At 44.5% G+C, this 27167-nt stretch overlaps 2 protein-coding genes across 5 annotated transcripts in view; one reads left to right on the top strand and one right to left on the bottom strand.

The window, feature by feature from the left end:
- Positions 1-12805, top strand: part of LOC128928843 (uncharacterized) — a 51299-nt gene extending 38494 nt beyond the window's left edge. For 2 of the 3 annotated variants that reach the window (XR_008474513.2, XM_054240226.2), the window contains 3 exons: positions 687-752; positions 2518-2632; positions 3477-3600. Coding sequence is in view for 1 of the 3 variants with exons in the window: in XM_054240226.2 (XP_054096201.2) it covers positions 687-752; positions 2518-2610 (159 nt within the window). In the remaining 2 variants the exon portion in view is untranslated. Of the gene's footprint in view, positions 1-686; positions 753-2071; positions 2420-2517; positions 2633-3476; positions 3601-4053; positions 4150-11700 lie in introns of those variants that run through there. The other variant, XR_008474512.2, reaches the window with a different exon arrangement.
- The window catches only part of BATF (basic leucine zipper ATF-like transcription factor), a 28442-nt gene extending 1727 nt beyond the window's left edge, over positions 1-26715 (bottom strand). The window contains exons 1-3 of one of the 2 annotated variants that reach the window (XM_078335498.1): positions 26607-26715; positions 26199-26301; positions 20065-20169 (exon numbers count right to left, since the gene is read on the bottom strand). In XM_078335498.1, the coding sequence (XP_078191624.1) occupies positions 20065-20169; positions 26199-26210 (117 nt within the window). In that variant the 5' untranslated portion in view covers positions 26211-26301; positions 26607-26715. Of the gene's footprint in view, positions 1-20064; positions 20170-22484; positions 22781-26198; positions 26302-26606 lie in introns of those variants that run through there. The other variant, XM_002754125.5, reaches the window with a different exon arrangement.
- Between the last annotated feature and the right edge of the window lie 452 nt (positions 26716-27167).

The raw sequence follows: 27167 nt of genomic DNA, 5'->3' as shown, positions 1-27167 counted from the left end.
CCAGGAGATCGCAATTCTAGTATAATTTAAGGCTTACATTACTTGACCCAGTCAAACAGACTTTCTCTGCTAAGCATTCGTGCCCACAGAGGAAAGGCAAATGACACTGGAGATGCAAATAAAAACCATTTTGGTTCAAAAGGAAATCTGATATTTAGAGACCAGGTCTTACCTTCCTAGATCTATTTGGGTTAGGTCAGTATTTCCCAAACTTGCCATATCATGAGAAATTAATTTGAAGGCTTGTTAAGAAGGGAATTTCAGGCCCTTCCAAAATCTAGGGTTTTGAATCAGAGGTTTTGGGATTTGGGGGGTGAAGTCTGCAGAACTGATTCTTTTTCTTTTTCTTTTTTTTTTTTTCTGAGAACAGAGTTGCCCAGGCTGGAGTGCAGTACTGTGATCTCGGTTCACTGCAACCTCTGCCTCTCGGGTTCAAGCGATTCTCCTGCCTCAGCCTCCCAAGTAGCTAGAATTACAGGCACGCGCCGCCACACCCAGCTAATTTTTGTATTTTTAGTAGAGATGGGGTTTTAACATGTTGGCCAGGCTAGTCTCAAACTCCTGACCTCAAGGGATCTGCCCGCTTCAGCCTCCCAAAGGGCTGAGATTACAGGCATGAGCCACCGCGCCTGGCTGCAGAGCTGATTTTTTTTAAATTTAATTTAATTTTATTATTTTAATCCTAGCCACTAGACCACCAGGGAGCGAAATCTGAAGTTTTAACTAGTGCCGCGGGTCATTCTAATGATCAGGTAAGTTGGAAAGCACTAGTTAAATATTATTTTAAATTTGTTTTAATTATTCAAGCACTTGTTAAATGCCTATTTATTAATGCCTGGCTCAATGCCTGACACATAGTGTGAACTCAGATGTTTGTTGACTGACAGACTGATGACATCATCTGCTGGCACGAAGAAGGTAACTAAAAAATATGGTGGGTGGTGAGCCGATGTGAGATAACTTGACATTTAAAATTTGCCCTAAATAGGCTGGGTGCAGAGGCTTGCACCTATTATCCCAGCACTTTAGGAGGCTGAGGTGAGAGGATCGCTTGAGCCCAGCAGTTTTTTTTTTTGTTGTTGTTGTTGTTTTTGAGACGGTCTCACTCTGTCCCCCAGGCTGGAAGGCAGTGGTGCGATCTCAGCTCACTGCAACCTCTGCCTGCTGAGAGCCCAGGAGTTTAAGACCAGCCTGGGCAACATTACTGAGACCCAGTCCCTACAAAAATAAGAAAATTAGCTGGGCATGGAGCCCCAGGAGTTGGAGGCTGCAGTGAGCCATGATCATGCCACTGTACTGTAGCCTCAGTGACAGAGTGAGATCCTCTCTCAAAAAATAAAATAAAATAATAAAATTTACCCTAATGAATCCATCAGGGGCATGAGCTGTGGGCTAATGAGGTTTATCGGTTATACTGCCAATCATCCTACACCCCACATCCTGGGGAGGGGTCTTTTTTAAATGGCAGAGAAGCATACACCAACTGTGGCCTTGCTCATCAAGCCAGGTTCCATCATCTGTGAAGGATGGATACAGGCATGCTTAGCCTCAGCCTGGCATTGCTTGAATGGGGCTCTCAGCTAGAAAATGTGCTAAAGTCAATTACAAAAGAAGCCTCTTTAAACCGGGGCAGGGGAGTTACTAAGAGCCATGGTGATAAAGTTTGCAGCCCTACCTTCTGCAAGGTGTGGCCGGTTCATTCATTTAACCATTTGGGTATTTCCTGGCACATCCCAGAAGGAGGGCATCCCCTCTTTACCGAAAGATAAGGTAAAGCAGCACGATGAGACTAGGGGGTGTTGGTAAGACGGGAACTGGGGGCCGGGAGTCCTGGCTTCTTCCTCTAGCCCTTTTCTTCGCCCCCTCTGAGAGTTTCCACTGGTGACAACATTTACTGTAAATTCTGTGCTCTGAAGAACCTGGGCAAACCCCGAGGCAGAAGGGAGGGCCGCTCTGACCTTCTCCCCGCCTAGAGGCTGGCCCAGCTTTCGGGAAGTGACAGCAGGTCCCTCCTCCCTAAGCAAGCTCTGCTGAGCTCACTCAGCTCTCTGGTCTGCCCGCCCCTCCCCTTGCAGATCCCAGAGCTCTAGGCAAAGTTCATAACCGCTGCCTGCTGCCTCTAACCAGAAAACCACCGCCAGTGATAAGAAACTTGTCTTTACCTTGGGAAGCAAGACTGCTTCCTGCTAGGGCCCCCAAGAAACCCGCCCTGCCAGCTCAGGGACCGTGCAGCCAGCCTGATACTGGTGAGAGACAGGGTTTGACTTCCCTCGTAGGAGGAAGTGGCTGATCTGGGGCCTCTTCCCTCCGTGTCCCCACCCACTATTGCCCTCCTTGGGGCAGTTATGCCCTGGAAAGGGCTCGCCCAGTTGAAGGCACAACTGTCAAAGGTGGCCTGGGAGCAGCTGTTGATCCAGAGGTATGACAGTGACATCCCCTAACAATGAGGGCTGGACACCTAGGGCACAGTGAAGGGGGAGGAAATGTTGCTTCTACCATGCTTGTCTCCTACTGCAGAGTGGGGCAGGAGTGAGCCTGCATTCGGGCATCCTCATACCCTTCGTTCCCCCGTTCAGAATTCACCCCGGTCCATCCGACTCCCAACAGTAACCCTCTGAGTGGGATAGGGAAGGTAAGCTATTATTATTATTATTATTTTTTGCCAATCAGTTTGAGCTTTATGAGGTTGCTCAGGTTAGCCTTGAACTGATGACCTCGCCTTCGCGAGCGCCATGACCTCCGGTGGGAGCCACTTTGGACCCCGGTAAGCTATTATTATCCCCACTCTACAGATGAGGCCAACTGAGACCCCGGGACAAACCTATGCCACATACCCTCCCAATGACCACAGGCTGGTCGCAGCTGTACTGTAAGATTCACCTCAAGACACCTGTTTTTTCAGAAGTTCAGAAACTTTGAGTGTTTGATGCAAAGATACGTTGCCAGGGAGGGGCAGAGCAGGGCTTGGCTTGGGGCCGTGTGTTCCTTCTCTTACACTGACTGCTTCCCCCGGGAGAAGGGAGACTCTAGCGGGCAAAGGTCACTCGAGGGCACTAGAAAGTTGGCCAGGCACGGTGGCTCACACCTATAATCCCAGCACTTTGGGAAGCTGAGGCAGGTAGATCACTTGAGGACAGGAGTTCAAGACCAGCCTGGCCAACATGGTGAAACCCTATCTCTATGAAAAGTACAAAAATTAGCCAGGCATAGTGGCATATGTCTGTAGTCCCAGCTGCTTGAGAGGCTGAGGCAGGAGAGTCGCTTGAACCTGGGGGGAGGAGGTTGCAGTGAGCTGATATTGCGCCATTGCACTCCAATCTGGGTGACCGAGCGCGACTCTGTCTCAAAAAAAAAAAAAAAAAAAAAAGGCCTTGGCTTCCCTGTGGTCTCTCAGGAGAAAGCTGGATCTCAGTTTTGGTGACTCACACAACACACAACACAAGAACCCTGAGTTGCTCACATTCTTCCAATCACAGAGCTGACCGTCTGCCTCCTGGGCTGCAGGGAGAGGGGTCTCCTGGCCAGATACTCTGGACGAGGGCTGACTTGAGGCCAGATCTTCCTCCAGACACAGAGCCAGGTCCTGAACTCATGACCACGGTAAGCTCCGTCATGGTAAATGGGAACAGGGAGCTTGGGCCCTGGTCCTGGCTGGATGACCCTCAGTGACTCGATTTCCCTATTGAGTCTCAGTTGCCTCACTTTAAAACAGAAGGACTGGACCAAAACAATGATTCGCAGCCTCATGCACACACTGGGGTCCAATCCTGACGACTCATAGGTCTGAGGTATAACTAGGCTCAACTTATACGAGAACGATGGATAGAAACCAAATATTTTTTTAAAAATAGCTTAGCATGACTTAACTAACGTTTATTTATTTGTTGAGACAGATTCTCCCTCTGTTGCCCAGGCTGGGAGTACAGTCATGCTATTTCATCTCACTGTAACCTCTGCTCCCTTGTTCAAGGGATTCTCCCTGCCTTAGCCTCCCAAGTAGTTGGGGTTACAAGTGCCTGCCACCATGCTTGGCTAATTTTTCTGTATTTCTAGTAGAGACAGGGTTTCATCATGTTGACCAGGCTGGTTTTGAACTTCTGACCTCAAGTGATCTGCCTGCCTCAGCCTCCTAAAGTGCCGGGATTACAGGTATGAGACATCCATGCCTGGCCAATAACTAACATTTACTGAGTAATTCCGTGTGCCAATCATTCTTTTAAGTATTTTATGGTTATCATTACATTTGACATTTGATATTTGCAACAAGCTTGTGTGGTGGATAATATTATCTCCATTTTACAGAAGAGGAAAAACTGAGGAACAGAGATGTTAAGTAACTGGCTCAGGATCACACAGCTTGGAAGTTGCAGCGTGCAGTACTTGAATTGAGGCACTCTGGCTTCAGAGTCTGTGCCCTCCATCCTCTCTTACCTTTAAAGTCTGTTTAAACGTTACGCTGTTTGACAGTTATCTCCTGTGAGATAACTCCCCAGCCCAGTTGGCTTTCCAATTTAATCTTCCCTCTTTTCCCACCTCAGGCAAATCCCTCACCTGTGGAGTCACTTGATGCCACCTACCTGTATCACGAACCACAAGCAGTGCGGGGGTGACTAAGGAAGAGGCTTCCTGGGGGCGTGGGAGCATTCTGGGAAATCCCCTACTGGAGGGGCTTAGGAGGGGGTCACTCGAACTCTTCAACGACGGGGAATCCCCAGGCAGTTCCCTCACCCATGGGGAGCCATTTGGGACGAAGACCAAGGACAGGCTGGCATTTCCTAGCTGGACTCTGGCCCGGGGATCTGGCAGGGACTCTCCAGGCACTCTGAGCGGCGTTGAGGCTTCCTCCCTGCCAGTTCCAGTTTAGTGACCTTGGACCTCTTGACCTTCTCCTTGCATTTTCTATTCACATTTCCAGAAGGGTGAAAATAGTCCCTGTGTGTTTTCTCCTCAGTAGTCATTTATTGGTAGGGTGACCTTTTGGCTTCCACCCACACTTAAGTGGTGTTTGAAGCTTATCCCTCACACCCAGATACATATTCAGGCTCCATCGGTTGCCAGCCCCTGTACATCACATGCAGAGGGTGGAGCCCCCATTCCTGGAGAAGGCTTCCCACTGAAAAGTCTGACTCTTCCCGAGCAGTGGGAGGATCCAGGCCCACATCTCCCACCATTCCAGGGAAATTCACCCCAACTGCTGCCCCTCACCTTGTGAAAGGAGAGGAGGAATCACCAAACCACAGATCTTTGCGCTGAGCAATGCTCGTGTCTGATTCTGGAGGAATCTTCAGTTTCATATCTTAGAGCTGAAGCTCTAGGGTCATGAGCACCTTTGTCATGAGCAGATGTTTGTCCACATCAGCTAAGCCCTCAGGGCCCCATCTAGTCACAGGGTTAAAAGGCTGACCTCTGGTCCTTGGTTTCCAAGACTACGATTACATTGCCCTCAAATATGAGAAGACTGTAAGTTGGTTCATTCCTCATCCACCCCAAACTTCTCCCTTGCCTTCCTCTGGAAAGAATGGGAACAGAATTGCTTAAAAAAAATTTCAGCTTACCTTGAAGCTAGGGGAATTCTTACCAAAGAGATGTAAGCAGAAGTACCTGGTGGGTGGGAGGTGGAGGCAGAGCTTCCCTTCCTACTGAAAAGGCATAGCCTGCTCATAAGGAGAAAGGCCTCCTTCCCTCAACATAGAAGGATGCCCAGAGGCTTGGCACCCATCTCACAGCCTAGAGGATGAAAGCCTCATACTAAGGATGGCTGCTCAGGGAGAAGGAGCTAGGTTCTTCCTTGCTCCAGCCTGCACTCTCCACTTTTGAATTTCTTGTTATATGAGAAAAGAAGGCGGTGATGTGTTGACACCTCTGTGTGAGGGCTGGTCTATTACTTGTCACTGAATGCCTGCGATCTTGGCTAATACTGATGCTTCAAGTTACAACGGTGACCACTAGCAAGCCCAGTTTTCAAAATCAAACAACAAAAAAATAATAACTGCCATCAAAGCAAGGGTTTGAATAGTTTGTTTTGTTTAAGCCAGCAGGCCACTGTCTCTGACCTAGAGTACCTGGGTACTTACCCACATGATCGCCCCACACTCACTCCACAAATTCTGCTCACTCCACATATTCAGGTACAGACCTGATAGGCTGCAATGCACTGCTCCTGATTCTCAACCCTGGCTGTGCACACTGCCAGCACCTGGAGAGCCTTAAACATCTGAATTCCTGGATGCCAGCCTCCCAGAGGTTCCACTTTAATTGTTCTGGAGTGGTTGCAGGCATCAAGACCTTAAAAATACTTCCCAAGTGAGCCTAATGTGCAGCCAAGTTGCAAATCATGTTCGTAGCGGATTCCTTTTAAAAATAATATAAGGTCAGGTGCAGCTGCTGTCATCCTAGCACTTTGGGAGGCCTCTTTGGCAGGAGGGTCATTTGAACTCAGAAGTTTGAGGCCTGGGCAACATAGTGAGGCCTCTACAAAAAAAATTAAAATTAGCCAGGCATAGTGGCACACACCTGTAGTCCCAGCTATTTAGGAGGCCAAGATGGGAGGATCATTTGAGCCTCAAAGATGGAGGCTGCAGTGAACCATGATTGCACCACTGAACTCCAGCCTGGGGAAAGAGTGAAACCCTGTCTCAAAATAATGATAATAATAACAATATAACATAACTATGTAGTGTCTGATTTCATTAAATTTGTGTTGTATATTTGCATGTTTTCATTTTATTAAATACATTTTAAAATTTTATCATTTATAGTATAAATAATATTTTAAAATTTAGAGTTAGGAGACCATTTCTCAGTTTAAAACATTTTCCGAAACAAAATATCCATTTAAGTACACTACTATTATATTCTTTGATTTTTTATTTTTATTTTTCTCCCGCAGGCTCCCCTATTATATTCTTAAATTGGTGAAAACAATTCTAAATAGCTCAGCACAGTTCATTCATACAATGGAAAGGCAAGAGCTCAGTGATCTATTCGTATTTCATTCATTATAACTTTACCGGTTTCCTTACCCTTTCTGTTGTTGAGCTCCGTGAGGGCAGGGGCTATTATTGTCTTCACTATTTTGTCCTCAGTGACAAGGACAGTGCCTGGCACTTAGTAAGTGTTCGATCAAATCACGTTGCTTGATTGCCAACTTATAATCTGGAATAATTTACCAGATTATTAAATCTCAGATGTGCCTATGAAGAAGGGCCGACTGAGTAAACTTGTGGTGTCCATGAGAATTCCTAGAGAGTGATTAGTGCACCACTTATACACCTTAATAGCTTCTACTTTGTAACTCTGGGATATTTCCAAATGAATTGAGGAGATTCCTTTTTTCAAAAGGCCTAGGTCAAACCTCTGTTTATTCCCCAAACTGAACCAATAGGGTGGGAGTAGCAGAATTAACAACCACTTCAAGAACTCCGTCATGTGGTTTCCCTAGTTCAAATTTGACCCTCCCCATTCATACCCAACAAAGGAGACTTGACCAGTTGTTACAGGCCAAGACCCCAAAACTGCTGATATCCCGAAAGTGTTTATAACCAACCAGAAAGAAGGATGTATACTTTCATGTAGGGTGAAATATCTGGTTGATTTCTAGGAAAAGGCCAGGCTCTCTGCATTAAACAAAGGAACAGTGTAAAACAAAAACTGACAATATGTCATTGTTCTTACATTTGCCCTCTCAGTTAAACTGTCAAAAAGCCCAGTGAGGTGCAATTGCTTCTTTTTTTTTTGAGATGGAGTTTCGCTGTTGTTACCCAGACTGGAGTGCAATGGCACGATCTCGGCTCACCGCAACCTCCACCTTCTGGGTTCAAGCAATTCTCCTGCCTCAGCCTCCCAAGTAGCTGGGACTACAGGCACGCACCACCAAGCCCAGCTAATTTTTTTATTTTTAGTAGAGACGGGGTTTCACCTTGTTGACCAGGATGGTCTCGATCTCTTGACCTCGTGATCCACCTGCCTCAGCCTCCCAAAGTGCTGGGATTATAGGCGTGAGCCATCGCACCTGGTCTACAATTGCTTCTTAACTTGATAAGAGTTTAGGTTCAGAGAAATCCCCTCAGGCAGGGTTTGAATTAGCTGGGTCCCCACCACATGCCCCACCCGGTTCCTGCTCCCAGGAGCACAATTGCCCTTATTTTATTTTCTTTTGTTTTAAAGACAGGGTCTTGCCCTGCTGCCCAGGCTGGAGTGCAGTGGTGCTATCACAACTCACAGCAACCTCAACCTCTTGGGCTCAAGCAAGCCTCACGCCTCAGCCTCCCACGTAGCTGGGACGACAGGTGTGTGCCACCATGCCTGGCTATTTTTTTAAACAAATTTTTGTAGAGATGGGGTTTCGCTATGTTGCTCAGGCTGGTCTCGAACTCCTGGCCTCAAATGATTCACCCACCTTGGCCTCCCAAGGTGCTGGGATTACAGGTGTGAGCCACTGTGCCAGCCCCAGGATTGCCTTTATTACTGAGCTTTTCCTCACTCCCTCGTGGTCTTGAACTTGGGTCTCTGACCTACCAGCTTGGCCTCAAGGCTCTTTGCTGAGATCACCCTCTCCCCAGATCTTTCCGGTCTCCTCTTTGATTTACCTTTGATCTCAAATGCCAGAGCCTCAGGAAGGCCTCCCGCTTCACTGCCCCAATCCCCCTCCCTTAGACACTTTCCACATTGCATGATTTCGTCTTTTTTTTTTTTTTAATTATTTTGTCTTCTTTAAAGCACTTTACATGACATGTGATTAGTGTGTTTATTTGTCTGCTTTCCAGTCCGACTTCCAACTGACTGTAAGGTTCAAGAAATCTGGGACTCAGTATGTCCCATCCCTGTGATATTCTCAGTGCCTAGGACAAACTGTACCTGGCTGATAAATATTTATTGAGTAGATGAATCATTTCTGCTAATCTCAGCTCTAGTACTGATAATATGGCTTTTGTTTGTATAATTTTCTGTGTCATCCTGCTCTCTTAATGATAAGACGTGTTCTTATGCCAGTTGAGTGCCCTATTTTAGTTATAGGGTCTTCAGTTGCAGGAAATTGCATTTTGGTCACAGGAATCCGGTTCCCTCTGCTTGACTCTGAACTTTATCGCTTTTTCTGGGTTTTTATAAGAACTCCATGTCATCTTTCTTGGTTTCCTGGTCTAGGGTGACCTGTTGTCCTGGTGTAACACTTACAAGTTTCACCTTCCACTCCCAAAGTATTCCTGTTTGGAGTATAATTTTTAAGATCTCCTACCAAAACCTGATGCCCAAATTCCAGCTCAATAATATCCTCTGTCCTTGTCCTTGATGTTCTCTAGAGTTCCTACAGCTCTCCATTTGGCCATTTTCTTCTCTTTCTTTAAAAATAAAAAAATATAGTATAACTACATTAAAGATCGTTCTTTTTTTTTTTTTGAGATGGAGTCTTGCTGTGTCACCCAGGCTAGAGGGCAGTGGCGTGGTCTCAGCTCACTGCAGTCTTCTGGATTCAGGCGATTCTCCTGCCTCACCCTCCTGAGTAGCTGGGATTACAGGTGCGTGCCACCATGCCTGGCTAATTTTTGTATTTTTGTAGAGATGGGGTTTCACCATGTTGGTTGGGCTAGTCTTGAACTCCTGACCTTGTAATCTGCTCACCCCAGCCTCCCAAGGTACTGGAATTATAGGTGTGAGCCACTGCGCCTGGCCAAGATATTTTTTAAAAGTTAAAACACTCATGATCCCAGGCCAGTTCCCTAACACAACTGTTTTCATTTTTACATATTGCAATCTCATCCTTTTTTTTTTTGAGATAGGGTCTTACTCTGTCACCCAGGTTGGAGCGCAGTGATGTAATCAGGGCTTACTGCAGCCTCAACCTCCTGGGCTCAAGTGATCCTCCCACCTTAGCCTCCAGAGTTGCTGGGTGCAAGCCACTATGCCTGGCTAATTTTTTATTATTTTTATTTTTGTAAAGACAGGATCTCACTATGTTGCCCAGCCTGGTCTTAAGTCATCCTCCTGCCTTGGCCTCCCTAAGTGTTGGGATTACAGACATGAACCATCCTACCCTTTTCAACAAACATGCACACATTATTTTAATGAAATCTCAATCATAGTACACATACAATTTATATTTTGCTTTTTGTCATAACTTTATCGCATCTACGTAAACAATATTTAATGACTACATCATCAATTTACTTAAAGTGGTCTTCTAATGTTAGACATCTTGGTTGCTATCAAATTGTCACTATTAAAAATAATGCTGAGATGAATATCTTGATGCACACTGGGTTTTGTCTCTGTTCAATGATTTTCTAGGATAAACTCTTAGGAACTAGATGAATGAGGCAAAGAAGGCAGCCAGTCTTTCCAGTCCTGATAAGTATTACTGAAAAAAGGTCATGTCAAATATATAATGTCACCAGTAGTGAATGCTTCTATCCATTTTACGACAACCTTACCGACATTTAGGTGTCATAATTTTAAATAATTTAGTTGTTGCCAATTAGCTTTTTGAAGGCTTCTTAATTTCATGTAACTTTTAGAAGCTGGAGAGTATGAAGGAGGAAGAACAGCTTTCCATGTGCCTTTCTCTGTAGCGTAGCATTCTCAACTAGGACTGATTTTTGCCTTTCCAGCGACATTTGGCAAATTCTGGAAATATTTTTGGCTAAGCTAAGCAGGGTGAGGAGTGTTCTACTGGCCTTTCATGGGTCAATTTTACATTTTACGAGACACAGGACAACCCCAAACAACAAAGAATTATCGGACTCAGTGTCCATAGCACTGGGGTTAAGAAACCCTGCCTTGGTATGTATCGTTTTCATAATCAGAATAGGAAATTAGGGTATTTTCATTTTAGTAGGAAAAATATTATGTAAGCTTTCTGTTCATAGCCTCTGCCCACTTGTCTATTGGTGTCTTGATGTTTTGCTTTATAAGATTTTCTTTCTGGCCAGGTGTGGTGGCTAACTCTGCGAGGCTGAGGCAGGTGGGTCATGAGGTCAGGAGTTTGAGATCAGCCTGGCCAATATGGTGAAACCCTGTCTCTACTAAAAATACAAAAAAATTAGCTGGGTGTGGTGGCATGCATCTGTAGTCCCAGCTGCTCGGGAGGCTGAGGCAGGAGAATTGCTTGAACCTGGGAGGTGGAGGTTGCAGTGAGCCAAGATAGCACCACTGCACTCCAGCCTGGGTGACAGCAAGACTCCGTCTCAAATAAAAAAAAAAAAAAAAGATTTTCTTTCTGTAGCATAAATAGTAAACCTTCATTTATTTAATTTGATGCAAATATTTTCCCCAATATGTCATTGGCCTTTCTAATTTTGGATTGCAACTTTAAAATTTCTTTTAAACAAAGAAACATTTCACTTCGACTCCTGTCAAGCTTGCACTCACTCTCTTTCTGGTCCCTTGCTGTATAGTCGTATGTTCTGGAGCTGATGAGTGTTGGGGCTGTTCAAGTGTTCTGGTTAATGGCCTGCTTCTTGGCCCACCTTTGCAAAAGGCCTTATGCACACACCTGCCTAGCAAAGCTCTGTTCAGCAAAGTGGCATCTAACAAAAGCAGACTGGTGGGAGGGCAAGAGGTTTGGGTTCTTGGGTGTCATTAGTTTCCTCATTGGAAGCATGGCAGGTCACCCTAGAAGATCTCCGAGTTCCCATTTAATTCTGCAATTTAACTCTGCAATTTTAAAAGGTAGTAGGACTATTATAATTGTTATTCCCTCCACAGCCATCATGGGAACCCATGGTGAAACCCTCTGCAGATACCCGGCAATCTCAAGAGGCCTTTGTACTGTGAACCAATTCCACCCCTCCTAGGAAGCAGGGGACTGGACTAAGTTCAACAGAGGAGACTAAGAAAACCTCTGAGAAACTTGGGTAGGGGCACTCTGGGGAAACGCTCCTATTCTGCGCAAGAGAAGGAAGTCTGGGTCCTGCTGAGAGTAGTTCCATGAAGACATCTGCTGAACAGGCAGCTGTCAGTTTGTGACCTGGGACTATCGTCCTATTTAGACAATCATTCTTTACAGCATCAATACCAGCATGGAGCTGGACTCCCAGTTTCCAATATGCCTCCCAAACATAGCCACACCAACCCATCGTCGGTAAGACAAGCAGTTGGGGGTGGTGGATTGCCTTGACGTGCTTTCCCTCCCCAAATGAAAATAGCCTAATTTTTTAAATTCTGATTTTTACAATGGAACACACTTATTATAATAAAGAAAAACAAAAGTACCAAGAATAAGATGAACTACTTAAACTCAACTACTCATAACTGCTATTAGTATTTTGGAGAATATCGTTTCAGACGTCTCTTTTTGCATGCAACCATGCCCCAAACCACGAATTTTGCATTAAAGGCCTATACTCTGCATGCTCTCTGTAATTTGCCTTCTTCACTTAATGCTATGTTACTGACATCTTTTATGTTGATAAATACAGAGCTAAGTAGTCATTTAAAGTACCAGCATGATTTTTTTATTGTATGAATGTATTATAATATGCTCGCCTTTTGCTGTAAGCCACCTGTCCAGTTTTATAGCATTGATTAAGTATTTACTATTCGCAGATAATGGTGAATGTTACAAAATTTGCAACTTTTAAATTATTTTTTTCTTCAAACTCTGTTGCGTCAAAGGTAATTCCTGTGAAGGATGTTAACATGTATTGCTACACAGCCTTCTCAAAAAAGATTTCAATTGATATATTGTATCATTTGATATACCAATTGTATCTATCTATATATATTGAACCTAGCTATATATATTATGATATATATGGTATCATTGTAAAGTTGACATATGTATTGAAAATAAACATGTCTTTACTTCCTTGACCAGGCCTGATGATGACTGGGGGATAGTGTAGATTTTGGAAGATGTTGCTTAAAAAGATAAATAAATAAATAAATTTATGAAGAGATTCAAGGAAAATATATGTTAGGGAAGACGAACACATCTTCATCCTGGTTTGAAACACGAGGCAGTAAAACTTAAGGTTAGGAAAACTTATGGTTAGGAAAATGGGTTCTGAAGTCAGACAGACCTAGTCACAAGCTGTGTCAACCCAATCAAGTTACTTATTGCAAGGAATTATAAAATATGGTTTTTATGTAGATTAAATGAGACACTGCAGGGAGGACACTTGAGGCACAGTGGTTAATACTTAGTGATGTGTTCAATTCACATGTTTTTTAAAAAGAAATTCATAGCAATGGAGACAGGGTCACATCTCATAAATGGTCCACTGAGTCTACATTGAACTTTTAAGGTGGAACTAGCCTGAACATTCCTTTTAGTGTGTCATTGACCTATGACTTCTCTGTGCCAACAAACATTATGGCATGGTCTCCCAGAGAGAGCAGAAGAATTCCAGGAGTAAAGTAGGAGCATAAGCATCCTTTTCTCTAGGTGAAGGCCAAGAACAATAGTGCTACCCTAAGGAGCCCCGTAGGGTCTAACATCTTTGCCGAGTTTCTTTTCTTCCGTTACTCAATGTTCCTCCAATTGTAAATATCGTATTTCTCACAGTGTTAGCTCAAGGCTTCATTTAATGTGTAATTTATACTCATGATTTTTCAGTCATATATGACAAAGCACATCACTGGAACCTGTAGACCTCTCTTTTTTTCTTAAACTAGTGTGAGACTCCTTCAGGAGGCAGCCCCAGGCAAGCACCTGGCCCACTTCCACCTAAGAGAGTACCTAAAGCTCCAGCTTTCTAACTTGGCAGTTACTCTCACTTGCCTTCAGCTCCATCCTCCAGACCGGCTCTGACTTGTCAGCAGCTTGCTCAGAGCTAACACTGCTGTTCGCCACTGCTCCTGGCAACTCTGCTAATTCTAGCCTTTTCGTGAACAGAGTTTCTTAATTGACCTCAGCTCTCTTTTCCACCGATCCTGGTCTTTGACTTGAAATCCTTCCAGCTGTGCAACACCAGAGAGCCACTGCCAACTAACCAGGATGGCTACACAAACCTTTGTGGAAAAGAGAGATTTGCCATCTTTTATCATACAGTGCTGTGGACCTGGGGATCACTCAAATCCCAACCTACAGCTGGTTCTCCCAAAGACTGAGATATTTATGTATGTTGTTCAAAAGAAAACGTCAAGATTGAATACTCTTCCATGTCATGATGGATGATTATTCAATGTTTGATGTCAAAATTAGAAAATAAATCATCCTAATGCATGTGTGGTTATGATCAATGCTGAGAATTTTGATATCTATATTATAAAGATGTAATAAAAAACCCCAAACTGTATAAAAGGTAAAGAATACAAAGTATCTCCCTCTTGCTATAGATATTTAGTCCTACTTTTCAGAAATAAATATCATTAACAGTTTTTTATAATCTATTTGAAAATGTTTGCATTTATACTTATGCATATATGTACCTTTTTCTTTTTATTAAAAACACAAGGGCTGGGCACTGTGGCTCATGCCTGCAATCCCAGCACTTTGGGAGGCCAAGGCGGGCAGATGGCTTGAGCTCAGGAGTTCAAGACCAGCCTAGGCAACATAGCAAGACCCCCGTCTCTAAAAATAAATAAATGAATATAAATAAAAACCATTAAATTAAAAAAAAAATAAATGGGAGCAACTGTGGGCTATATTTATACCTTTTTAACTTAAAAGTACAGAAACTTGATAATTTTCCAGATTAGCCCATTCTGATTTAACTCGTTAACATCTCTACAATATTCCACTGAATGCACAATAATTTACTGAATCCCTTATTGATGGATTTTTTTTAGCTTGTGTTCAGTCTGTCCTATAAGAAACAATGCAGCAATGATTACCTTTACATGTACAGAATTGTATGGTCTATGGATTTCTCTGTGAGTACACTCCTGGATATCAAACTACTGAGTCGCAGGGTATGTGCACCTGTAATTTGGATGGCTGTGGGCAAATTGCCCTCTACCGAGGTAATGCAGGCTCTGCGACTAGCTGTGTGGGATGGTGCCTGCTTCTCCACGGCCTTGGCAACATCGTATTAACAACATTTTTCATCTTTGCCAATCTCACTGCTGCTTTAATTGGCATTTTCCTAACTAAAGAAGGTCTACCATATTTTCACACATTTATTTGCCATTTATTTCTCTTTGTTGTAAATTGCCTATTCATAGTCATTGTTCATTTTTCGTTTGGGTTGCTAATCACTTCCTATTCATAAGAGCTCGCTGATACAGTAGGTAAACATACCTTTTTTGGTCATAGGGTTACAGATATTTTTCCTCAGTTTGTCATTTGCCTTTGATTTTGCATATAGTATTTTTATCTACATAGAAAGGTTTACTTTTTATGAATAAGAGTAATGCATATGGGTCTTGTCCTTTATGGCTTCAGGGTTTTATGTTTTATTTAGAAAATAATTCTCCATCCCAAGATAAATTTTTTAATGCTCATTTGTCTTTCAAGTTTTTAAAACTTCCTTTTTTTAAAGAAATTTAACATTTAATCTGTGTGTGTGTTGTATAAGAAATGAAGGATCAAGCTTTTTTTTTTCCCCCAAGTGACTAGCCAATTGTCTCAACTCTGTTGAATAATTCATCTTTCTTTCACTGGTTCGAAATACCACACTGGTCATTTTGTATTTATTTATTTGTTTTGAGACAGAGTCTTGTTCTGTCACCCAGGCTGGAGTGCAATGACACGAACTCGGCTCACTTCAACCTCCGCCTCCTGGGTTCAAGCGATTCTCTTGCCTCAGCCTCCCAAGTAGCTGGAATTACAGGTGTCTGCCACCATGCCTGGCTAATTTTTGTAATTTTTTTTAGTAGAGACAGGGTTGTGCCATGTTGGCCAGGCTGGTCTTGAACTTCTTACCTCAAGTGAGCTGGCTGCCTTGGCTTCTGAAAGTGCTGAGATGACAGGTGTGAGCCACCCCACCCAGCCCATTTTGTATTTATACTTGGTCTCTTAGCAGCTGAAATATGTATTTAGGTCTTGAAGTCTGAATTTGGTTTTGGGTCTGCTTCGGTATACTGTCCTGTTCGATGTTCTGTCTTTTCCACATCGCTTTGATTTCTGTGTTTGTGTTTCACTTTAATATGTTGGTCAGTTAATCTGCTTTCATTATGCTTCTTCTTTAGAATTTTCCTGGCAATTGTCATATGATTCTTTTTCACTGGAAACTTAGAATAGCTAATCTAGTTCTTGCCCAACTCCCAGAAAACCTATTGGGTTTTTACTGGGATCACATTAAATTTATCAATTAACTTAAGGAAAATTGCTAACTTTGCATAAGGTATACCTTTCCAATTTTTGAATCTTTTAAAAATCGTTTAGGACACTCTTCATATATTCTGTTAAATTATTCCTCCCTTCTATTTGTCGTTGTCATTGGTATTATAAATGGGACCTTTCTTTCCATTAATTTCCTAATTGGTTATGTTTTGCATATAGGAACCTTATGACATTCTGTTTTAACTTTAGAACCTGCGTTCTCTTACTATTTCAGATAATTTTTCAGCTGATTATCTTAGATCCACTTATTAGCTATTGATATCTTTTAGAAACTAACTGGTCAGGTTATGCCTTTCTCATTTTTAATCAATGTCTGTACCATATGCAATTAACCCTATAGTTGTCTGTGGGAGAAAAGGAACTAAGTGCCATCAGTGCTTTTGTGTGAGATGCTCAACAAAAGGAAAATACAAGCAGAATTAGATTGTTTGTCGATGTCACAATTATGAAAGAAATCATCTGATCCATTTTACACCAGAGGTGGTCAAGGCAAGGGATGTATAACACAGTCATAAAAAGACTCTCTCCCTACTCGTAACTTTTAAAGCAATCAATGTACAGTGTCTTGGTGTCAGATATTAATAGGACAGATACTGAAAATGTTGAATAGTAAGCATCCCATACTCTCACTAGAGGAACAAGATAATTGCTTCAGTATTTTAAGGTTGATAATAGTGACAGCAGTTGAAACTAAAAATGTCCTAATATATATGAGGCTAGAACCCTAATACGAACGTGGTCCTTGTTTGATATGGTACTCCCAGTAGCTCCCAAACCCTCGTCTGTGAAGCCCCGAAAGGGGAGTCCTATGGCTGTGTCTGAGGGGCACAGAACAACCCCAGCATGTGGAGCTAAGCGTGGAAAGGATTCGGGGCAAACCACCCACTGAGCCCTGAGACCCTGGTGTGAAACCGGAAGACTTTTCACCTGAATCTCAGACACAGCCATAAGAGAATAATGGATGGAGAGGATGGGTGATTATCTTCTCAGAGAAAAAGAAGACTTCAAACCACAGCTAAATGTCCTATTTGATGGGCACAGATTGAACACATTGCTGCCAAAAGCTTCTACCTGAAGCCAAGAAACAGAAGTTGCATTGGCAGCAGTCCACAGGCTTGCTGCGTCAACCCTGCTGTGATCCACTCACCGGGCAAAAGGTAAAGACAACGCTGTGTGCTCAACAGAAAGCAGTGGGGGAGGAATGTGTGTTCAGATGTGAGGAAGCTGGGAACATTCTAGAGCCTGAGGCTGGGGTGTGGCTATGGACATGTGGACTACATGACTGGGGGCTCTGTGGACCCTCAAGTTGTAGAGAGTATCCTAGTGTCACACAACTAGTACAATTAGATGAGCTGAATCTTTGGGTTGTGACATTTGTCCTGAAGAGGGAGAGAGCTGAGTCAGAGTTGAAAGACTTGTTGCGGCAAAGAGACATATATGTCACCCTCATTAATATGTCCCTGAGCAATTGGATGAAGACTAGTGAGTTGAATTTACAGGGAGACAGGGGTGCAGCTTAACATAGGGAAGACTCTTCTGTTCACATATTAGGAGAGAGGAAGATTTCCAGCCCTAGAAGTCAGCAGGCACGCAGTGGTGGAGGGATCGTTGGCTCGAGGTGTTGCAGAGGTCTGAAGCATCAAAAGTATGTCTGAACTTGCTAGCCTTTGAGAAACCTTCCAACCCTGAGCTTCTGTGATTAAATATACATCAGATGTATACATGTTTATATATATATAGTGTGTATGTGTGTATAATTTGTGATTCTCTTGCTTCTTGTAATAATTATTATGACTCTTATTATACTTAACATTTTGAGTATTGATGAATGCCAGGCACTGTGCTGGGCTCTTTAAGTGATCTGCATGAGGTAGTTATCATCATTTTCCATTTTCTACATAAAGAAACCATGCCCAAGGGAGGCCAAGAATGTGTCCGTCACGCAGACAGTAGGCAGCAGGGCTGGGATTCAATCCCTGTTCTGACTGCTGAGCTGCTGAACTATGCTTACTTTCCACTTAAGAAAATGAGTACACACGTACAGTGTTTACAGCAGCTTGCCAGCCTCAGGACATTGTCTACTTGTACAAAAGGAAGATTTCATCCTTTTAAGTTCTGATTGATCTGTTTGCTTGCTCTAAAGAATACTGAGTTGGAATCAGACTCTGATAGAGAAAGAGGGAAGGATTATAGATGTTCAAGCTTGAGATGGAAAACCAGAATGTGGGGACACATTGAAATCGCAGAGCACATACAAGCAGCAGGGCCACCAACAACTTGACGTGCAGACTGTGGAGAATGGTTGGTACAGGCTTGTGATTCATTCATTCTTTCCAAAAAGTTAAAAGATAATTGTGAACTTAAATTATGTTAGTGTGCAATGGAGGATATGCTGGATGCAGTTCTAATAAAACCCAAGCACCCAATCAGAGCTGTTGGTGCAGTCTGCTCTGTTTCCTTGTAAAGCTAAAAGATGCATTAGTTCTCCTTAAACTATGTCTTCCTTATTCTTGATAGGGTTAACACGGCCATTCTAACTGGCTGATGATCATGCTAATCTTCCAAATAAATACAGGCTTATTAATTTTTGGTGCCAATTGCACTCTTTCCACTGAAAGGAATGGCTAGGCTATTTGAGGTATGGAAATATTTCTGGAGGAAGGGCATGAAGCTAGAGCTGCTAGGGAAGGGGATGAGGAGAGGGAGAGAAAGGAAGTAGTGAAGAGTTGGCCGAACAAGAACCAGACTGGGGGCAGAGTGAAGAGAGGTAAGGTGGCAAAGTGTGAGCAATGAGGAGGAAGCAGCACTTTATGAGGGTCACAGCCAGAATCTAGAAACACCATCTGGGGCCTTGGGCCACTGGTGAAGCTGCAATTAAGCACCGCTCAAGTCCCCTGGTCAAGGCTTTCTCTAGAAAAATTTGGGCTAGAGGCAACTCAACCAGGACGGTGATCATCCCAGGTAAGTTCACTTGAAATTGCATCTTTCACAGACCCCTTGGGATGATGTCAAAGACAGAAATTTCAAAATAAGACTTTAACAGTGCTTTGAAAAAAAGAATCAGGTGCAGTGCCCTGTGGACCTCCCTGTGTCAAACGCAGGACCATTTGGTGACCGGCAAGAGATGGGACTATGTGTGGTCCGCGCACTGCGAGTTAATGGGCTGCCCTTCTAAATTCCTTCCAACACAGCTCTGCCTTCTCCTCTCAACGCCTCATGAAGCATGGAGCCCTCTGGCTGCCCCATCCCTGAGCCAGTGATTCTGCTTCAGCTCAGCCTCTGGGCTTCCCACACTTAACTCACCTACCCCTCGAGCCCTCCTGGGGTAGAAAGGTCCATTTCTCTATTCAGCCTCCCGACCCACTCCCTGCTGCAGGGACTTCTTCTTTATTTTTTTAAGATGGAATTTCTCTCTTGTTGCCAGGCTGGAGTGCAATGGTGCAATCTTGGCTCACTGCAACCTCTGCCTCCCAGGTTCAACTGATTCTCCTGCCTCAGCCTCCTGAATAGCTGGGATTACAGGCACACATGGCTAATTTTTCATATTTGTAGTAGAGATGGGGTTTCACCATGTTGGCCAGGCTGGTCTTGAGCTCCACCTTGGCCTCCCAAAGTGCTGGGATTACAAGTGTGAACCACCACTCCCGGCCTACAGAACCTTCTTGAAGCACTCCCAGGAGAGCCTCCCTTCCCCACCTCACCCCACAGCCCTCACCCTCCACTATCACGCCCCACATACACGTCCCCACACAAGTAGAATCACAGCTGTGGTTCAAGGCTTCCCGGATGGTGGAGGACAAAGCCCGAAACTCACAAGGATGAAGATTGAACTGTACACTCACCAAGTGCAGGGTGTCGGCCTTCTGCGTCTGCCTCTGTCGGCTCTTCTGGGCAGCAATGCGATTTTTCTCCCTCCTCTGAACTCTTCTCACATCATCAGATGAGTCCTGGGAAAAAGAGATGATGAAGATTAAGCAAGTCTGCTCCTCCCTTTTGAGCGAAAGCAAGCTCTGCTGGTGTGTGGTATCCTTCCAGCCATCCTTCCATGCCTTTATCTCTTCATGAACACTCCATCCCCCTATTTACCAAAAGCCTGCACCCAAAGGAGAGCTCTTCTCCATGCCTGGTTACGCATCCCCAGGTCGCTAACTTTTTTGACCAAAAGCTACAGGAAAAAGGCAAGAGAACTTGAGGCCTCAATAGAGCTGTATTTGGCACACACACACAAAAACCGGTTAAGGCGATGAAGTGTGTTTGTCACCTCTCCTCTGTAGGGCTGCGCCACCCTTGCCCTCTCACTTTTTGGTCTTTAGGCTCTTCTTGCTGTTCGTTGAGCTGTTTTCTTTTTTTCAAAGTTTGTTGAGCACCTACTACATGCCAGCCTCTGTGCAAGGTGTTCTTGTTTAACTTCCCAGTGCCGTGAAGTTGACATCATCGTTTCCATTTTATATGTGAAGAAACTGAGGCTCTAAGAGCATGCCCAAGGACTCTCTGTCATCTGAGAGTGCTGAGCCCAATGCCTTTCTAAGACCCTTCCCCCACTAGCTACTCTGCACCCCATGTAGTCTTCTCCTGCATTCCTGAGCTGAGGGCACATCCCAGATCTGCCTCCTCTGTTCCGCCGTTGTGCTCAGCCGCTGTGACATTCCTCATGGCCCCAGCACAATGCCTGGCACATCAATGCCAAAAAGAATGTTAATGGTGGAGGTGAGCTGGCTGTGGTGGGTCGTGGATGGGTGCTTGGGAAGAAAAGAGGATCTTGGGGTGTTCTCTAATTACACCCAGAGATGGGCATGTTCTGTGTCTAGGCAGAAGGGTTAGCTTCAGTTCTCACCTAGATGCTGCAGCATTGGTGTAGCAGTCTGAGTGAAACCCTTTAGTAACTCGTGCCCTGTTCCCTCCTACGTCCCCCACAGACTAGAGGGGCACAGATCCAAGGGCAAAGCTCTGGGCTCACTATGCTCTGAGCTCACCAACATGTCCAGTATTTTCAGGCCATTGTGGTAGGAGGGCATTGGCATAGATAGGAAGGAAGTGCTCTTCCTCTAAGGGGGATGGGGCACCAGGTTACCATGGAAGCCATGAGTAATTTCCTTCCTAAGAAGAGTACAAACTTCCAGGCAGTCAGAGCCACTCTGATACCATCTTGAGCAGAGTACTGGATTCTGTCCTTCTGGAGGTCTCACCTAGACTCATTCCAGTCTGCTGCTCCATTGCCAGAGGCTTAGGATAGATGCCCCATTCAGTGTTTATATACTTTCACTTTGGCTGCAGCATTTTGAAAGCCCTCCTGGATATCTGTGCTAAGGAAAGAATGCAGTTTTAAACTCTGAAGGCGGAGAAAATTGTAACCCATGGATAGACGTTGGATGAGAAAGAGGAGGACTTCCTCCAGCAAGGGATGTCAAGAGTGTGGTGCAGAAAAAAATCCCTAGGAGCTGTGAGATGAGCAGGGCCCTCCTTTTTTGGAAATCCTCTAGCTGAAACTTTTGAGTTGGAAGTCACGATCTGGACTCCAAATGCTCCCAGAATCCCAATCTCAATCTCTCTGGTTTCCCCAGAGCAAAGATGAGCTACCAGGAAGTGTCTCCAACAAAATTCCAGAGCCACGTCCTCATTCCTCTCCTTGCTCCTGTGCAGAAGCCACAGGGATGAGGTGTTGACCGGACCTCTAGCATCCCCTCTTGCTGGGTGTGCTAGCAACAGAGGCAGTGCCCCAGCAGAGAGACCCTTCTGTGCTGGCCCGGGTTTCTCCTCTCCTCCTCCTCCTCCTTCTCCCTCTTCTTCTTCTTTTTTTTTTAACTTTTCCCTGGCCCGTTTGATCTCTTTCCCTGTTGGCTGTCTCCTGGGAAACTACGTATCTAGAATTTGAGCTGTGCACGCCAGCAGCCCACCTGAAAACTCTTACTTTTCTAGAGCCTTGGAGAACAGTAGACTCTTTTCTCTGTGTTCTTGATGTTCATCCTCCTCTTTGCTTCCTAGAAAGCTTCTTAGGGTGGCAAACCCAGTGAGGCAGAGGTGCTAGGCATCAGACTTGGAAAATGGTGAGAAAAAGGGGCTTTGGCAGAATGGGTGGAAGGATGAGAGTCTCTGCCAATATGCATAGCTTAGTGGCAAATTCCATGTCCTAAGGGTAACAGAGTGCCCGTGCCATGAGCCATTTCCTCCATCCTCAGCTCCCTGGGCAGGATAAGGAAGCCTGTCCCTCTTTCCATTCCCCAGGAGAATGAGAAGTTAGGAGAGAGGAAAAGGAGGACTCTACCTGTTTGCCAGGGGGAGGAGAGCGGCTGAAGCTGGAGTCACTGCTGTCGGAGCTGTGAGGCATGGCTGAAATCTTCCGGGCTCTCTCACTCAGCCCCAGGCACCTCTGGGCTCTCTTGTCACCAGCTGGGCTCCCTTCCTTACTTCTTCTGGGCCACTAGCCCACCACCCCCCACAGGCACCTCCTCTGCCTGCCCTATAGCCACCTCTGACCCCTGCGTCCTCCTCACTCTGGGGTGCAGAGGGACTGCTCCCCAAAGGGACATGTCGCTCGCTTTGGGGCTTGCACGCTCTCTCTCTCTCTCTCTCTCTCTCTCTTGTGGTTTCTGGTAACTCAGGCTGGAAGTCACATGGGCGGAAACTTCAGCAAGTTAGAAGTTAGAGAGAAAAATACATATCTGGGAAAAGACCTACAAAATTATGTGAAAGAAAAAAAAATACAGATACCTTCCGACAGTTTGAAAGACACAGCAGCCCTCTTCAACTGATGAAGATAAAATAGAAAAACAGCCCAGGCAGGGAAAAACCCCAGCCAGAATTAGCAAGTCCGTCTTCTGTCAACATGGGCAGAGAGGAGAGGACAACCAGGAAAAAGTTTCCATTGTCACACGACTTGATTTTTCAACCAAAATAAAGCAACGAGACTGGGATTTCTTTCTGGTTTTTGGTTGAAAGCAGCGGCTCACCCATCTTGTCCTTCCTTACCCCTTACAGTCCAGCCAGCCTGGGGTGGTCTGGAGATAAAGTGATCCAGGGGCATTCTCCTTTCTTGACCATCAAACACAAGAGCTGTGGTAGATCAGAAAGCCACAGGGGAGGCTCTAGAATTGCTTCTCTGAAAGCTTATTTAGCACCTGTGCTGTTTGGCAGGGAGCTCATACTCTTTAGAGAAAAGATGCCTTTCATACGGAGCAGCTCAAGACAGGCCCTGAATCTTTATGATTCAAAGACCCCAGGTCAGAACCCAGAATGGAGAAACAGTAGAAAAAGAAACCAGACCAACCATGATTTAAGTTCTGGTTCTACCACTTTATATTTCTGTGTTCCTGGGTAGCTCACTTGAGCTCCAGGACCTTCATTATCTTCATCTGTAAACAGAGGATGACAAAACCTGCCCTGCCTACCCCTTAGGATTGTGGAACAAAACAAATGACAACATGGATTAGAATGTCCCAGCAAACCGTAAAGTCTATGACGGTGGAGAGTATTCCCAGCCTTGCCATGAGTGCCTTTGTAGAGTTCTCTGTGAGCAATGTCACCTGGGCATGGTGGCTTTTTTAAAAGGCCTTACCTTATTCTCAGGATGGCTCGAAGCCAAATTAGATTGCCTTATTAGATTCCAGGATTGACAGGAATGTCCCCCAGGGGATTTTTGTATCCATGAGCTGAATTTCTGGGCTAAGACAATACCGTTCTAAGGGTAAATTAAGCAAGACAGAATTCCTTTCTTATGGAGGAAAATTAAGCAGGGTGAAAGGTTAGGGAATTCCGGGTGGTCAAAAGGGCTTTGCCCAACATTGGGATATCTGAGCAGAGATTCGAAGGAAGAGAGGGAGTGAATGGTGTGAGTGTCTCAGGAAAGGACATCTCAGGACCTGAGGTGCAGATGTGCTTGGAGTATTGGAAAAACAGCAGGGAGGCCAGGGTAGGTGGATCCCAGAGGCAGCAAAAGTGGCAGCAGATGAGGTCAGTGATTAATGGCCCAGTTGGGGAGGGCCTTAGAGGCCATTATCAGGATTTTTTTTGTTTTTGACATGGAATCTTGCTCTGTCCCCAGGCTGGCGTGCAATGGCACAATCTTGGCTCACTGCAACCTCCGCATCCTAGGTTCAAGCAATTCTCCTGCCTCAGCCTCCCAAGTAGCTGGGACTATAGGTGCATGACACCACACACAGCTAATTTTTGTATTTTTAGTAGAGACAGGGTTTCACCACATTGGCCAGGATGGTCTCAGTCTCCTGACTTTGTGATCCGCCTGCCTCAGCCTGCCAAAGTGCTGGGATTACAGGCGTGAGCCACTGCGCCCAGCCCACTACCATGATTTTAACTTTCATTCTGAAAGACATGGTGAGCACGTGGAGGGTCCCCCCATCCACCTTCATTCTTATCCTCTACTTCAGCTACTGTTCATTTCTCCCATAGTACTTAACCAATTTGGTACTTATTTTATTATTTTATTGATTTATCTTTTTCCTGTTTCCCTCAACAGAATGTTAAAACCATTTGTGCCTTTATTAATATATTTGACACATGTTCACTGTGCATCTACCATGTGCCAAGCACTAAGTACTGGGCATAAGTTGCAATAAGAAGTTTGACTTTTTGTCTAAATGAGAATATCAGCGTTCACTGCCCAACAAACTACCAGAAAGTTCAATGACTCAAGCCATTTATTTAGCCCATAAGTCTGTGGGTCAGCCGAAAGGCTCTTTGGGTATAGCCTGGGCTAGGCTGATCTCAGCTGGGCTTGGTCATGTGTCCTCAGACAGCTGGCAAGTTGGCTGATAATCGACTGGTCTGGCCTGGCCTTGCCTTGGGAATTTCTCCTCCACATGGTCTCTCATCCCCCAACAAGCTGGTCTGAGCATATTTATTTGACAGTGGCAAGATTCCAAGAGTAAGAGCAGAAGCATTCAAAGCCCCATGGAACCCAGCCTCAGAACCAGCACAGAACTCAGAACCTGCCACATTCTATTGGCCAAGGAAAATCACAAGGCCAGCTCAGACTCAATGAGTTGAGAAACAGACTTCATTTCTTGATAGGAAAGTTTAAAGAATTATGGCAATTTCTGCAATCTCCTACAGATGAGAAGCAATTGGAGGTGTCAGAGCAGAGGAGTGACATGCTCTGACTTAGGTTTTTTTTTTTTTTGAGATGGAGTTTCGCTCTTGTTACCTAGGCTGGAGTGCAATGGCGTGATCTCGGCTCACCGCAACTTCTGCCTCCTGGGTTCGAGCAATTCTCCTTCCTCAGCCTCCTGAGTAGCTGGGATTACAGGCATGTGCCACCATGCCCAGCTAATTTTTTGTATTTTTAGTAGAGACGGGATTTCACCATGTTGACCAGGATGGTCTCGATCTCTTGACCTCGTGATCCACCTGCCTCGGCCTCCCAAAGTGCTGGGATTACAGGCATGAGCCACTGCGCCCAGCCCCTGACTTAGGTTTTAAGAGGATTTCTCTGGACACATTGAGATTTTACTATAGGGGAGCAAAGTGGAAGTAAGGAGATGAGTTAGGATTTCAGCACTGGATGATTGCAATCATCCAAACAAAAGATGCTGGCAGCACAGGCCAGTTAGACAGTGATGAAAGGGGTGAGAAGCGGGCCATGTAAAAACCAATGACTGTGTCTGTGTACAGTCACATGCTCAGTGCCTAATAGCTGCCTAATAAATAGTTTTCAAATGAATGAATGCATAAATGAATTCCCATACAACTTTGCTCATTTATGGCCCTTATGACCTGCATTATCTCATTTCATATCTCACCCATAGTATACGTGAAAGCTCTTTCGGTACAGTAACAGTCACATTTATGTTTCATTCAGTCTATACTAACATTTACTTATCGCCTATTATGTAGCAGAAATCATAAATATAAATAACACAGAGATCTGGCTTCACAGAAAGAAGAAAACATAGTGAAATAACAAACATACTATGATGAATGTTACGAGCGTTCTAAGTGTATAGTGTACAGGTGAAGTTCTTACCTCTTTGAACATCCTACCATTCAACAAGTAAACACTTGTCAAATGAGTGATTACTTGATTCCGTGGTTCCCAGTCAATACACTGATTTAATATTGAACAGGAACTAATGAGGAGAGAAATGCAAAATTAGTTCTTACATAGAAAGATGGGTCTTATTTAATAGTATTAATAATATGTTATTTTTAAATATTTAAGATTAAAATATAATAAACACTTAGGTAGCCACCATTAAGCTTAAGAAATAAATTATGAGGCTGGGTGCGGTGGCTTATACCGGTAATCCCAGCACTTTGGGAGGCCGAGGGGGGCAGATCACAAGGTCCAAGAGATCGAGACCATCCTGGCCAACATGGTGAAACTCTGTCTCTACTAAAAACACAAAAATTAGCTGGATGTGGTGGCACACACCTGTAGTCCCAGCTGCTCAGGAGGCTGAGGCAGGAGAATCACTTGAACCCAGGAGGTGGAGGTTGCAGTGAGCCAAAATTGCACCCAGCCTGGGTGACAGAGAGATTCCGTCTCAGAAAGAAAGAGAAAGAAAGAAAAAAAGAAAGAAATTATGAGTAGAGCCGAACCTTCCTTCATCCCTTTCTAATTCCATTCCCTCCTCACCCCAGGTAACCCAGTATCCAGATGTGGGGCTTCTCATTCTTATGCATTTTTCTATACTTGAACCATACCTGTGTATGCCTAAGCAATATATAATATTGTCCTGCATGACTTTAAACTTTTTACCTAGCTAATATTTTTTTATTTGATTTCCAGCATAGTATCTGAATGGTAATGGCAAGGCTTGGGATATAGGCATCCCACCGAGGTTATCCTGGAGAACTCCATGAAGCTACCAAGTAACAGTTATAATAAAACTGGCAAGTGTTCAGTGAACATCAGCCCAAAGCCTAAAGACAACGCTAAGGTAGTGGTTGCTGGATACTACAATCCCTATGCTGACAGCTGGCTCATATAGGG

Source organism: Callithrix jacchus, chromosome 8 (genome assembly GCF_049354715.1).
Source record: "Callithrix jacchus isolate 240 chromosome 8, calJac240_pri, whole genome shotgun sequence".
NCBI classification, from domain to species: domain Eukaryota; kingdom Metazoa; phylum Chordata; class Mammalia; order Primates; family Cebidae; genus Callithrix; species Callithrix jacchus.
This window is presented reverse-complemented; position numbering and strand designations above follow the sequence as displayed.